Source organism: Camarhynchus parvulus, chromosome 1A (genome assembly GCF_901933205.1).
Source record: "Camarhynchus parvulus chromosome 1A, STF_HiC, whole genome shotgun sequence".
NCBI lineage: Eukaryota > Metazoa > Chordata > Aves > Passeriformes > Thraupidae > Camarhynchus > Camarhynchus parvulus.
The window spans coordinates 3,687,342-3,699,469 of NC_044586.1; the positions used below are offsets into that span (position 1 = coordinate 3,687,342).

Consider the following 12,128-nt stretch of genomic DNA (forward strand, 5'->3'; position numbering starts at 1 on the left):
TGCCTTTTCATAATCTGCGATGCAACTATTTTGAGATCTGCTCCTGAGTGCCGCCAACAGGCACTTCTTAGGGGGAATTAAGTTCTCATTTCTCCTCAGGACTGCCAACCTGCCCTCTAAACACTTTTCTTGCTCCTGTAGAAAGACTTGGACCATGGAAGATCTTTTCCAATCCAACTTTCATTTAATTTTGCATGAAGGAAGACAGTGAGGGGAGAGCTTTTTCTTTTACTCATCTGGTATCTCATTCAGATCTGAGTTGGAACAGAAACAGAGGAGGAACATCCACTGAACTCTAAGTGCTTTCCAGCTCTGGTTCACATCTGTTACTAATGCATCTTTATATTACTGGGTAGTTTAATAAACAAGGAAGTCAGAGCTGTCGGTCCTATCATTTCAGAACTTGATCCCTGGCTCTACACGAATCTTGCAGAGTCTGATGCATTTACTTGATTCGTTCTGCCCGTTTGCAAATTGTAATAAGAATTTCTTTTGCCGTAAGCCAAGTGTGGAAGTCGGGAGGAAAAGCCCAGAGTAGAAAGTTGGTGCTACTGGAAAGTGGCCGGATGGGGCAGCAGCCCTGCTGGCACTTTGCTGTCACACTTTGTGTCGGGACGGGAGGGACAGGGCGGCACAGGGCGGTACTGGCGAGCAGCACTGAGAGAGCGAGAGAGAGGGAAGCAGAGAGAGCAGGAGATGCTAAAATAAACTGCGGGGCAGCCTTGGCAAGCGCTTACCCAGAATCCATGCAAGCGAACAGCAGCTGCCCCACATAATTAAAGGCTGCGGCACCGCCGGATTACAGGGCTGCGTCCCTTTCTCTCGGGCACCGCGCTGGGCACGGGTTACGCTCCGGGACGATACTGCGAGGGCACGGAGGCACCTCGGGCTGCCCTCTGTGTCCTTTCCTTCCCTGCGCATCGCTCCCGCTCCTCTCCGCATCCCTCCTGCTCTGCATCCCTCTCACTCCGAATCTCTCCCGCTCTTCTCCGCATCTTTCCCTTTCCCCTCCGAATCTCTCCCGCTCCTCTTCGCATTTTTCCCTCTCCTCTCCGAATCTCTCCCGCCCGTCTCCGCATCCCTCCCGGCTCCGGCTGTCCCCGGCGGCCCGCAGGTGGCGCGGCAGGTCCGCGGGCGCGGCGGGCGCTGCGGAGCCGCGGCCGGGCCGAGGGGCGGAGGGGCGGGCGGACCCTCCGCATTGTGCGGCCGCGCCGCTGCCGGCGGGAGCGCCCGGGGCCGAGCCGGGCCGGGCTGCGAGCAGAGAGGTGAGAGCCGGGCGGGGCACAAGGGAGGATGAGGAGCGGGCATTGTCCGCGGGTGCGGGCACAAGGGGGGAGGATGAGCGGGGCTTGGCTTCTCCGCGGGTGCGGGCACAAGGGAGGATGCGGAGTGCGGGGCCGCAGCCGCGGAGCCGCCCCGCGCACCTGCCCGGAGCAAAGCCCGGCCGGAGGGACGGAGCTGCCGGTGAGCAATCATAGCTGGCTGCAGGGAAATGGGAAGCAGAGCTGTGAGCGGCCGGGAGCTTCCATGGGAGGCAGAGCCGGTGTCCCAGTCCCTGAGTATCCCATCCAGACGCGTCCTGAAACAGTTCCTGCTGTCCGTGGACACTGAGAGTGGTCTGATACTCTCAAGCGAAAGGAAACAGGAGCATTTAGACATCAGAGATTAATCAGGACCGTTCTTGATGTTAGCTGTCTTTACTTTTTCTTTTTACAAGCGTTTCCGTATAGGAAAAAGTCTTCTGCCTCTTTTTTTGTCAAAGAACACGTTAGAAATGCATTTTGCTGTAAGTGAGGAGTGCCGATATCCTACGCCACTGTTAGAATTCATGGCTCAAGCGGGTGCTTCAGCACAGCAGCAAACCCGTCACTGGTTGCAGTCACACGTAAAGTTCTACCTTGCTTTAAGGGGAGAGCGAGTATTTGAGGGTTTAGTCAGGGCTGAGGATCACCATCATCACGATTGCCATATTGTCACTGAAGATCTTAAAGTATGCTGCAATGACAGGTATGGTGATAGATTTCACTGTCCAGGTTAGCAGAATCAAGGTCATGCAGCAAAACTGTGAGCACAGACAATTCTCCAGCTCAAAGTGCAGTACCAGAAACTCTGGCATCCTTCTGCTGACCCCGTGCTTTGCTCAATGTTTATGTATGAGCTGAGGCAGCTTAAAAAGGAGCGCTGGAGAACTTTCTGGGTATGGATTTGTTTAGGGCAGTGAGCAAGGTACAAGTGCTTAGAAGGTTTTAAGGCAACTGCTGCTGAGTAATTGAAACCTTTTTGGAGCTGGAGGGCTCAAGGAAAGAGTAGCTGTCTGCAGGCACTGCTACTGAGAGCTCACAGCTATTAAATATATTCTACAAAAAATTATTCCCTGCATATGATTCAAATACAGTAAATACATGCAATTTCAGCTGAAAGTGAAAGGAAGAAATAAATAATTATGAGCCTTGCAAGGCAGGTGCTTGGGGTTGTTAAGTACCTTTTGCAGTCTTACAGTGCCAGTGTGAAGCAAAGCAATAGCCAGAAAGCTGAAGGTAGGTTCTGCACAAAGAGTGCCAAATGTGTCAGTGATGTTACTGCAATGCTTAAAGCAGGAACACAGCACCAATTATCATGATTATTTAAAAAGGAGAAGAAAAAGGAGGGGGTGGGCAGGGGAAGGGGAGAGCCTGGCTCCTTGCAGTTCCATCCTTGTGCTGTTCTTCCCCAGGCTCTGCATTGACGTCACAATGACACGGTGAAGCTGAAGGCAGGAGCTGGGAACAGTTCTTCTGCTTCACTTTTGGTAATTGAGGGAGTTTGCCACCACTGCCTTCCTTCCAGCATGGCCAAGAGTGCAGAAGTGAAGCTGGCGATCTTCGGTCGGGCTGGCGTGGGCAAGTCAGGTATGTTTGACTCCTGGTTTTTTCTTCTGCTTGTCTTTGGGTAACTTTTTGCTCCCTCTGTGCTGACAAACTCTTCATAAAAAAAGGACATCTCTGACCTTCTTGTCAGGGAGGTTGGGATTAGGCCAGGAACTCTCCCTTCTTTGGAGCTATTTTCTCCAGGTTCTACCAAATAGATGTATTTTTATCACTTTTTAAGGAAAAGCTCAACAACACCAAAACAAACTTCCCAAATCAAATCCACTTCTCATGGAGTAAGTAGAAATATTATTCTTCTCCAGTGGAACAGAATTAGTGATATTCAATTTGTCTCTTCTTAGCTTGTGTTCAATGAAGGCATGGGGTATTATGCTCCCTATCCTCTGTTCAATATTAGATGGGTTTTGTCACAGTTGTAATTCTGGCTGATTTCCACAGGTGATTTTAGACTCAGCAACTCAAAGAAGTTTTGTTCTCCATGCTCTCCTGGATTTACATGTTTACCAGCAATCTAAGGCAGCACCATGTGTAAAGTTTGCATTTGTAGAGATCTTTTGAGAAATAAACATAGTCTGTCGATTTCATGTGGTAGAGACACAAGGGGGAGGCATAAATGTTAAAAATCCATTTGTGCAGACAGCCTTTCCTCTGGCGAGATGAGGAGCAGTGTGAGGCTTGCAATCTCTCTCAGATACTTCAGGGGTGTTGCATTAACTTGACAGCTCCACGACCACTCTAACAAGTCCTTGCACCACAGGGATGAGGAAATGAGGAGACTGAGCCTAATCATGCTCCTGTGGCACTTTGGGAACTGTAAGATACTGTTTCTTTTAGGAAAAAAAATCTGCACAAGAGAAGGCAGGAGATAGGATGTCCTGGTAAGAGCATTAAGCCAGACTCAGCTGCCATCAGCCAGCTCCAGTTCCCCAAAGCGACTTTTATGTTACACATGCCAAGGTTCTGTCCTATAAAAGCATTACAGTTTCAGTAACTTGGGAATGGGTTGTTTATAAAAGCACATTTACCCTGAAGGTATTTTAGCAGAACACTATCAGTGAAGTAGTTCTGTCAGCTATCAGGACAAAAGGCATATGTGAGGCAGAAGTTCTTAGAGATTATACTGCTTATTCAAAGGCAATGCAGATTAAATTCCACCTTTTTGAATAGAATGCCCCAGGGAATGCTGATAATATACTGGGATAAGTTTAAACTCTTCCTTCTTCCCTGCTGCTCTTACCCCATCCCCTCTTTTGTATTCATATTTCACTGTCCTACCTAAGTTTTGCAACTTCAGTGGTTCCCCTTTTGGTTTATCTTACATTCAGTTGATGGTTTCTGTGGTTTTCCAGCGTTTTTGCTGGATTCAAAATAATGCAAGAGAACATTGAAATATTTGCAGTAAAACAAACACTAAAAGAATCCCCCCTCCCTGATATTCTTAATTGTTTGAGAGCTTATATTTAAAAAATACAAAACTACCTTTGAAGTGCTCCATTAAAATGCTACACCAGCATAGGATCAACAAAAGCCTTTTTTACCTATTGTATTCTTTTTGTAGATTTCAATATATACTAGGATAGTGAAAATAGTAAAAATGTTTTCCTGTAGTCCTGGAAATGGGTGGGAGACAGAAGAAATGGAAAGCCAATAAAAACATCCTAGTCCTTCAAAGTCTTCCTCCTCTCTCCTTTTTTTCCCTTTGAGATGCAAGGAAATATTACATAAAATATGAATGAGGTCCCCCCTTTTGACTGTGACCATATTTGCCAGTCTGTGTGGAAATGAAGGCACAAATAAGTGGGCAGCACAACCGGGTGAATTTACTGGGGTGGAAGGGCCACAGAGCACTGTCAGCTACCTGAACAGAGCCTGAACTGTGCCTTCCAGAATCTCCAGCTTGCTTATGAAAACCCCTCTTGTACATTCCCATAAAAGGATCCAGTTTCAACAGCTTGGCCAACTGCAGAGAAATAAGTGTGTGTGTGTGTGTGTGAGGGGGGTGGTGTCTGAAAATACCTATTTGCCCGTAGCCAACAGCAACAACAGTGGGGGCTGTGCAAGTGCTGTTTGTTACACCTTTGCTAGGAACAGAGCTGGGCACAAAGCAGCCTGCAGACAGCTGGGTCTGGTGGGCAGTACCCTGCTGGAACAGTGTCAATTGTGTGTTTTCTGGTGTTACCACACCATGCCCTGTCCCTGTGACCAGTTTTTCATGTGCTGTGGGGACAGGACCCTGTGGTCAGAGCTTGCTGGAGCAGACTTGGCCAGACAGCTGGAAGATAAGCCAGATTCCAGAAGCAAGAGCACAAGGCAGAATGCTGGAGCACACATGCAATGAAAAGGAGAGTTTGGGTGATAAATAGGGCCACTGCAATTGCCAGAAAGTCATGCCAAAATATGGTCACTGGCTTGCTTTCCTGGCTTATCCCCATTGCTGAGGAAGAGCCAGGCATTAGGTTCTTAATCTGTAAGTGGCTGAAGCACCTGACAGGGTCTGTGGAGTTCCAGACATGCTCTGCAATGTCCTGGAGAGGCTCCTCTCCCACTGCCTGACCAGAGCTTGGGTCAGGGAGTCCCAGCAGCTGTGGAGAAAGAAGTTCTGTGCTCCAGGACAGTGTGTGGAGAGCCAGAGCTGTCCGTCAGGCACTACAGAAGTTGTTGGACCTGTTACCATTACTGAGAGCTGAGGAACATCCCAGTCTCACTGTTAATGGCAGGCATCTGTTCTAAGGGTGAAAGACTCCCTGCTGTACAAAGCAGTCCCTCCCAAGACTCTCCCAAATGTGTGGTGGGAAACCAGAACGCTGCTCACAAATCTGAATAGTGATAGCATTTCTATCAAAAGAAATATCTCAAAATGTACTCACTGAATAGTGATAGCATTTCTGTCAAAAGAGATATCTCCAAATATACACTGAATAGTGATAGCATCTCTATCAAAAGAAATATCTCAAAATGTACTCACTGAATAGTGATAGCATTTCTATCAAAAGAGATATCTCCAAATATACACTGAATAGTGATAGCATCTCTATCAAAAGAAATAGCTCAAATTTTGAGATACCTCAAAAGAGATTTAACAAAATAGTTAAATCCAGGGAAAACAAAACGTTTATTTCTTTCCGCTTTCTTGCTGCTTATCAAGTTCCCACGGTTCAAAGGTTTAAAAAACAAACAGGGACAATAGCTAATGTGAGTGTCAGCTTTTCACTGCTCTCCTTCCTTGCCTTGTCTCCTCCTGTCTGCTGGGGAAGGCCAGCAGAATGGCTAATCAACTCACCTGGCTACTCAACTCACCTGTCCTGTTTTGCCTTTTTACTTAATGCAGACCTAAACCTTTCAGATAGAAAAAGAAAAGCAAACCAGCTCAGAACGAGGCACACAGGAGTTCCCCCAGACCAGAGTTACACTGAGTAATGGCCAAACTCACCAGGTACAACCTGCTCTCATACAGTGCACTAGGTGCTCCTCCATTCACCCTGCTCTTACTGTATAAAAGCTGCATAAACATTGCTTTAAAACAGCTGAAAGAAGCCAGATGAGGAGCTCTGCCTTAGCCAAGGAGCAGTTTGCAGCTGCTTCATTTGGGAAGAGGAGGAAGTGCTCTGTGGGTGGGAAGGGACATTGCTGAGACCTGCTACAGATAACAGGTCTGTACCTCCTAATTTGGGCTGGAGTCAAGCAGCACTGAGGAGGGGAAAGAGCTTTTAAAGTCTTTTTCTTTACAGCCAAGAGGAGCTTGGATGGAGCAGAGAATTAAGGTTGAAGTGAATGACTTAAACACTGCTGTTTAAATTGTTCTTTCACTGAATCCTACAGCTTCATTCCTATGGTAACAAAACTGAGGATTTCCTCAATAGCTCCTTTTAAAACTAGAGTGGTAGCAATTAATAAAGACTTGAAGGCCTTGCTCTTCCATGTCATCACAAGACACAGTATTTGCCCAGAAATCTAAAGAGGAGTGAAAATGTATGAAGCAGGAGGAAAAAAACAGGGCATGTACTGGATAACACTGCCTGGCTGATGCTCTTCCAAATCATAACTCAGTGAACTATGAATGCTCAAAATACCTCTGCTTAGGAGCCTTTCTATTTTGGCCAAAAAAGAGACAATGTCCAGCTGCAGCATGTGCTGTCCAAGATGCCTTTTTGCTCTGTGTGTGCCAGGGCTGAACACTCCCAAGTTTCTGGGGTAGCAGGGCTGGTTTGCCCAGCCCCTGGCAGATGCAGTTCTCATCTGTCTGGATGGGCTGAGGAATGGGACATGGAAATGTGTGTGGCTTCAGCAATGGGGAAATACTGAGGATTTCCCCCAGTAAATGTATCAGCTCCCAAGCAAATCAGTGCCTGTGGGAAAAAGGGAGAGGGGGTGGTTTATTAAAAAAAAAAAAAAAAAAAAAAAATGTTTTATTGGTGTTTAAAAAAAAGTGAAAAAAAAAAAAAAATTTTTAAAAAATTAAAAAACTAAAGAAAAATTTTGTATCTGTTGGCTTATGGTATTTTCCCATGTCTAAGCCAGGATGGGGGAGAACATAGCTGGGAGAAAAATACCTGGTTTTGAAAGTTCCTGCAGAAAAATTCAAGTAAGCAGCCAAACCAGAGAGTCCTTCAACAAATCTGTGTTTTGTTTTCATTATTTGGGGATATGTCTGAAACACACTACCAGGGATCACTTCCCAATTGCAAGGTCTGGGCATGTGGGAAATAGAAATGCATTCATTGTCACCCCATCCCCCATTCAAAAAACCCTGTGGGTTACTGGGAAAGAAGCCCAAAGTGATTTTTCTACTTCACAAATCCCTGCTCATATATTTTCCCCCACCAGTTGCATTTCAGGGACTTTTGCAGAGGAAACAGGAGTTATTAAGGAGTGATTAGTTATCAAGCTCACAGCTCTGCTAGTAAGGCAGGGAAAGCTGCCACAAGATCTTCAAAGTCCAAGCTGCACCAACTGATGTATGGATCACTGTAATAAGGTGCCTCTGAAATCCAGAAATGTGGGTGGAAAGAGGCTGGATTTTCTGTTGTGGGTTTTGTTTGGGGTTTTTTGTTTTGTTTTGTTTTGTTTTGTTTTTTTACTTACACTACCGTAGTAGGTCAGTTGTCTTTTTTTTCTTTTTTTCCCCTTTGTTCTTAGGAATGGCAATGACAACCAGATGCTTAAGTGATTATTGAGTGATCGTGTTTAACGCCCACTATATTAATTTTTGGTATTTTGCAAAATTTAAAAAAAAATTGCTATTTTGTACTATTTTGCTGGTAAAGTACTCATAAAACAGTCCAAATTTTTACATTGTCTGGTTTTACACTTTTCAACCAGCTCCAGCTCCTCTGAAGGGACTGTGCCTGTATGTGTATAAGTCATAACAGTAATTAGGCCACTAACTTTAAGATTATTTCTTCCCCAACAAGAATACAAATCTGTCCCCTTAGAGCAAGTAATATTGCAAGCAAACAGCTGCACTGAAATAATCTCAAGCTCCTGTTCAGTGGATGATGTTGATGCCCATTCAGAGGGTGAGCCCCAGGTTCATGCATTGGTGAAATAAGTTGCATTGTGGCTTTAGCACACAGATACAATCTCTTTAGCCAACAGCCTTTCTCAAAACTGCATTTGTTGATCTTGTCATGCTAGAACTAAAGAGAAGAACACCAGGAACCTGGGCTAGAGATGCAAACATTTGCTCTGCTTGTGTCTGTTACCTCCTCCCTTTCCTCTGCTTGTTTCCCTATCCATGGTTCACTATAGCCTTGCCCTTGCTGTAGTGGAAACCATTCATGCTCTGCTCGACATTTGATCCTCCTTCTGGCGAACCATGAAATCACAAAATGCACAATTTCTCTAACCAAGTGCCAACGTTGTTCATTCAGGCATAGCTGCCTCCCCTGTTCCATCTCATTTAACCACATCTGACACCAGCTCTACCTGTATCCCCTCTGAGCAGCTGGTGGCAGCTGTTGGAGCTAAGACTAGTCCTGCTGTTCTTCTTTTTTTTTGTTGTTTAGGTTGGGCTAAATATAGCCTGCTGTTTGATTACTGAGGAAGGAATGCAAGGATTCAAGATTAATGCGTGCAGCACAAATTTTTCCCTCGTCCTGTGCCTGGCCACCCCCTGCAGCTCTTGCCTTGATAAGATAGCTGCCCTGCCCCCTTGTCTCCTGCAGCTTTGCCAAAGGCAACTGCAAAGCTTCCTGCTGGAGTTCCAGGAATGGTTTGTCTGGTTTTGGTAAAGGTTTTCACTGCTTGGGTCAGTCTGCTGCTCCCCAGCAGGGCACAGAACGCAGAAACTTTCAGAAACAGCAAGATTTTTAATCTTCCACAAACTTGTTGCTACCTCCCTGGTATCTAACATCCTTTTTCCTTGCATATATTTTTTCTTGCCTTGCTTCTTCTCAGCTGTCACCCTCCCCCTTCCAATTCCCTAGAACTGTGCATATTCCCTAAAGACTGCACATGGTGAAATGGCTTTGTTCTTTACAGGAAGACTTTGTATTTACAGTTCCTTTCTCATCCTCCTCACTCTGGGCTTCCTCCCATCTCTGTTTCTCATCCCCAGCTCCTTCTTTGCCCATACTGTCAGTGCATTGAGCATCATCAAATGTTCAGGGCATGAGATCCAGGTGAGCTAATCCTGGCAGCAGTGGTGTGATGCAGCAAAGAACAGTCACTCTGAAGTAGCTCCCACTGGAACTGGTCCTGGAAACCACTCCTTGGTGTGGATTTGGAGGATGTTGACTGCTCCAGGCAGTCATTGCCTGAAGCCAGCTTTGCATAGGTTAAAAAGGAAAGCAGTCTATATCTGTACATAGCTAGCCTTGGCCAGAACTAGGTAAATTTACCTATTTTGGCTTTGTGGCAGAGCAGGAGAAACAAATTATGTCTATATTTCTCAAAGAAACTCTCTTTTTGCATTTACCTTTGTGCCGCCCTTGAGCCTTTTACATTTACAGCACCCAAAAATAAATATGTTAGGCGTATGAAAAACTAACACTGCCCTAAAGCAGGAGGATCAATGAAATGCTTTGGGCTCTAGCTGAGCCCTGGTTACAGGGCTGTGATTATCTGCTGGTGACTGGAGGTGTTTGTACCCTCTCACCACACTCCTGGCAGGGCCCTGGTGAGCAGGAGAGACAAAGAATTCCCCTAAGGTGGCAAGGGAACTGTGGCACCCTCATCCATTTGCTGCTTTCTCTCCAAGTCTGTGTTTGCTCAGTATTTCTGGCAGCCTTTTATACACCCCCTGCTGCAGAGGCAATCCCAGCTTTGGGCAGGGACACCCCTCAGCTTCCCTTCCCTCTCCACAGGCAGTTTGAGTGGTGCTGCTGGAGCTCCCCACTGGCACCCCAGAGTTTTGGCACTCCCACCCCACAGATCTCATCCTGACCTGCTGTTTGAGCCCCCGTTTCCTTCCCTTCACCTCTGATCAAACCAGCCCCTCCTGTTTTCATTGACTCCTACCTTTTCCTGGAGACAGGCAAACAGCTGAGGGAGGTGCCTCTGTTTCTATAGCCTTTTCATAATTCTGAATGGGAAAAGTTCTTTTTTTATGGCTGTTTCCCACCAGGTAGAGCATTCACGCTGCTGGAGTCAGTCTGCAGCTGCTTCAGCTCCTGATGGATTTGCCATGTAGGTGTTGGGAAGTGCCATATGTTATGGCAGTGATGCTGTAGATAACTCATATTCTCTGCATCCAGCATGAAAAGATGAATGGCAAGAGAAGCATGAAGCCCTGGGGAAGGAAGTAGTAGATATATTAAACATATGTGCAGCTTTAAAACGTCATAGAAATTGGCTGGGGCCTCCAGCTGCCTTTCCAGAAATGTTAGACAGTAGTCTGCTTGCAGGAAAATGAGGGAATATGTTGAAAACATCCAGCCTGGGTTTGAAAGCACACAGAGCTGCCGACATTCCCAGGGTGTTCTGCTGCCTCTGGGGTCAGCAGCAGAGGAGCTGCAGAAAAGCCAGAGCAGAGGCAGTGGCAGTGCTGTGCTACCACAGGGGACCTGTTTGGGTAAGTGGCTTGAGAAGTTTTCAGGGTGGAAGGATGCAAGTGGGCAGGATGTATTCTCCCAGGGAGGGAATTTCTCCAGTGCCTGAGCAGCGCTGTGGCTTTCCCAAGGGCTGTGGGAGCAGTGGCCATATAGCACAGCTCTCCTGCAAGGCAGGCCCCTGGGACAGAATGGGAACTGGGGTGAAGGAAAGGGGAGCCTGAGAGTCCCAAGTCACCCAGGGAATTGTGACTTGGGCATTGCCAGAGCTCCTTTCCATGATTTCTCCTCAGGGCCAGGGCTGCTGAGATCCAGCCTGAGGGATGGCTCCCAGGCTGGCAGTGTCTGAGCCAGCCCCTGTCGGCCCTCTGGGATCCTTCTGGCCCTTTATGGCTCTGCCACTGACACTTATTACTGACAGCAAAATAAAGCACAGAAGTAACACTTATTTTCATTAAAAACATATTTGGCAATCCTGTCTTTCACTGCTTTTCCAATAGGGCTTAATTTCATTTTGACCCACAGGACCACAAGCACAAAAGGAGCTTGTCTTTACTTCCTTTCCCCCTTCATGTGGCTTTATTTTCCATCCAAGCCTCAGTCTGACTATAATATAGTCTATCAAAGATTTGCACAACCCTGCTCTAGAGAGCTGCTTTTGTCAGCAGCTCATCCCTGTGCCTGCCCTGGGAAACAAAATTCCCACTCCCCAGAGCAGTGGAAGCCAGTTAGAGCTGTTAGCCATGATCTCTGCCTGACCTACCCAGCAAGTGACCCAGAGGAGCTTCACAAGTGAGAACTTCAAAAGTGTCATTCAAAGCAGGAAAGTGTAAGAAGATCAGAGTCAGCTCTTTCTTCTTTCACTGCAGAATAAATTGGAAATTATTGAAGAGTCACCACAGAAGAATGCAGTATTAGACCCATGGGTGGCAGAGAAAACACACAAACAAAAAATCCCCACCAAACCCCACACTCTACAAAATGCTGGACATGGGAGGATGAGTGCCAAAACAAACACCTCGTTAGCCAACCTCAGTGGCAGAATCTGTGATGCTCTGCTGCTTAACCCAACTGGATTCCTTTGGTTATGTGCACTGGAGTTAGTTCTCCTCCAGGCTGATTTCCAGCATGAAATAATTTAATAGTGATCCACAATATCTTGGCAAAAAGTTTCAAAAAATTTATCGCCAAAGTTAAAGAAAACTTGACCTTTAGCTATGTGGAACATTACAGGTCTCAAGATATTACAGTAAACTGTGTCCTGGACAATGAA

The 12,128-nt window shown here is 46.4% G+C and overlaps 1 protein-coding gene across 1 annotated transcript in view; it reads left to right on the forward strand.

The window, feature by feature from the left end:
* The first annotated feature begins 1,174 nt into the window (after positions 1–1,174).
* RERG (RAS like estrogen regulated growth inhibitor) overlaps positions 1,175–12,128 on the forward strand; it is a 93,920-nt gene continuing 82,966 nt past the window's right edge. The window contains exons 1-2 of the mRNA XM_030959612.1: positions 1,175–1,265; positions 2,714–2,888. Coding sequence (XP_030815472.1) covers positions 2,828–2,888 — 61 coding nt within the window. The 5' untranslated portion in view covers positions 1,175–1,265; positions 2,714–2,827. The remainder of the gene's footprint in view (positions 1,266–2,713; positions 2,889–12,128) is intronic.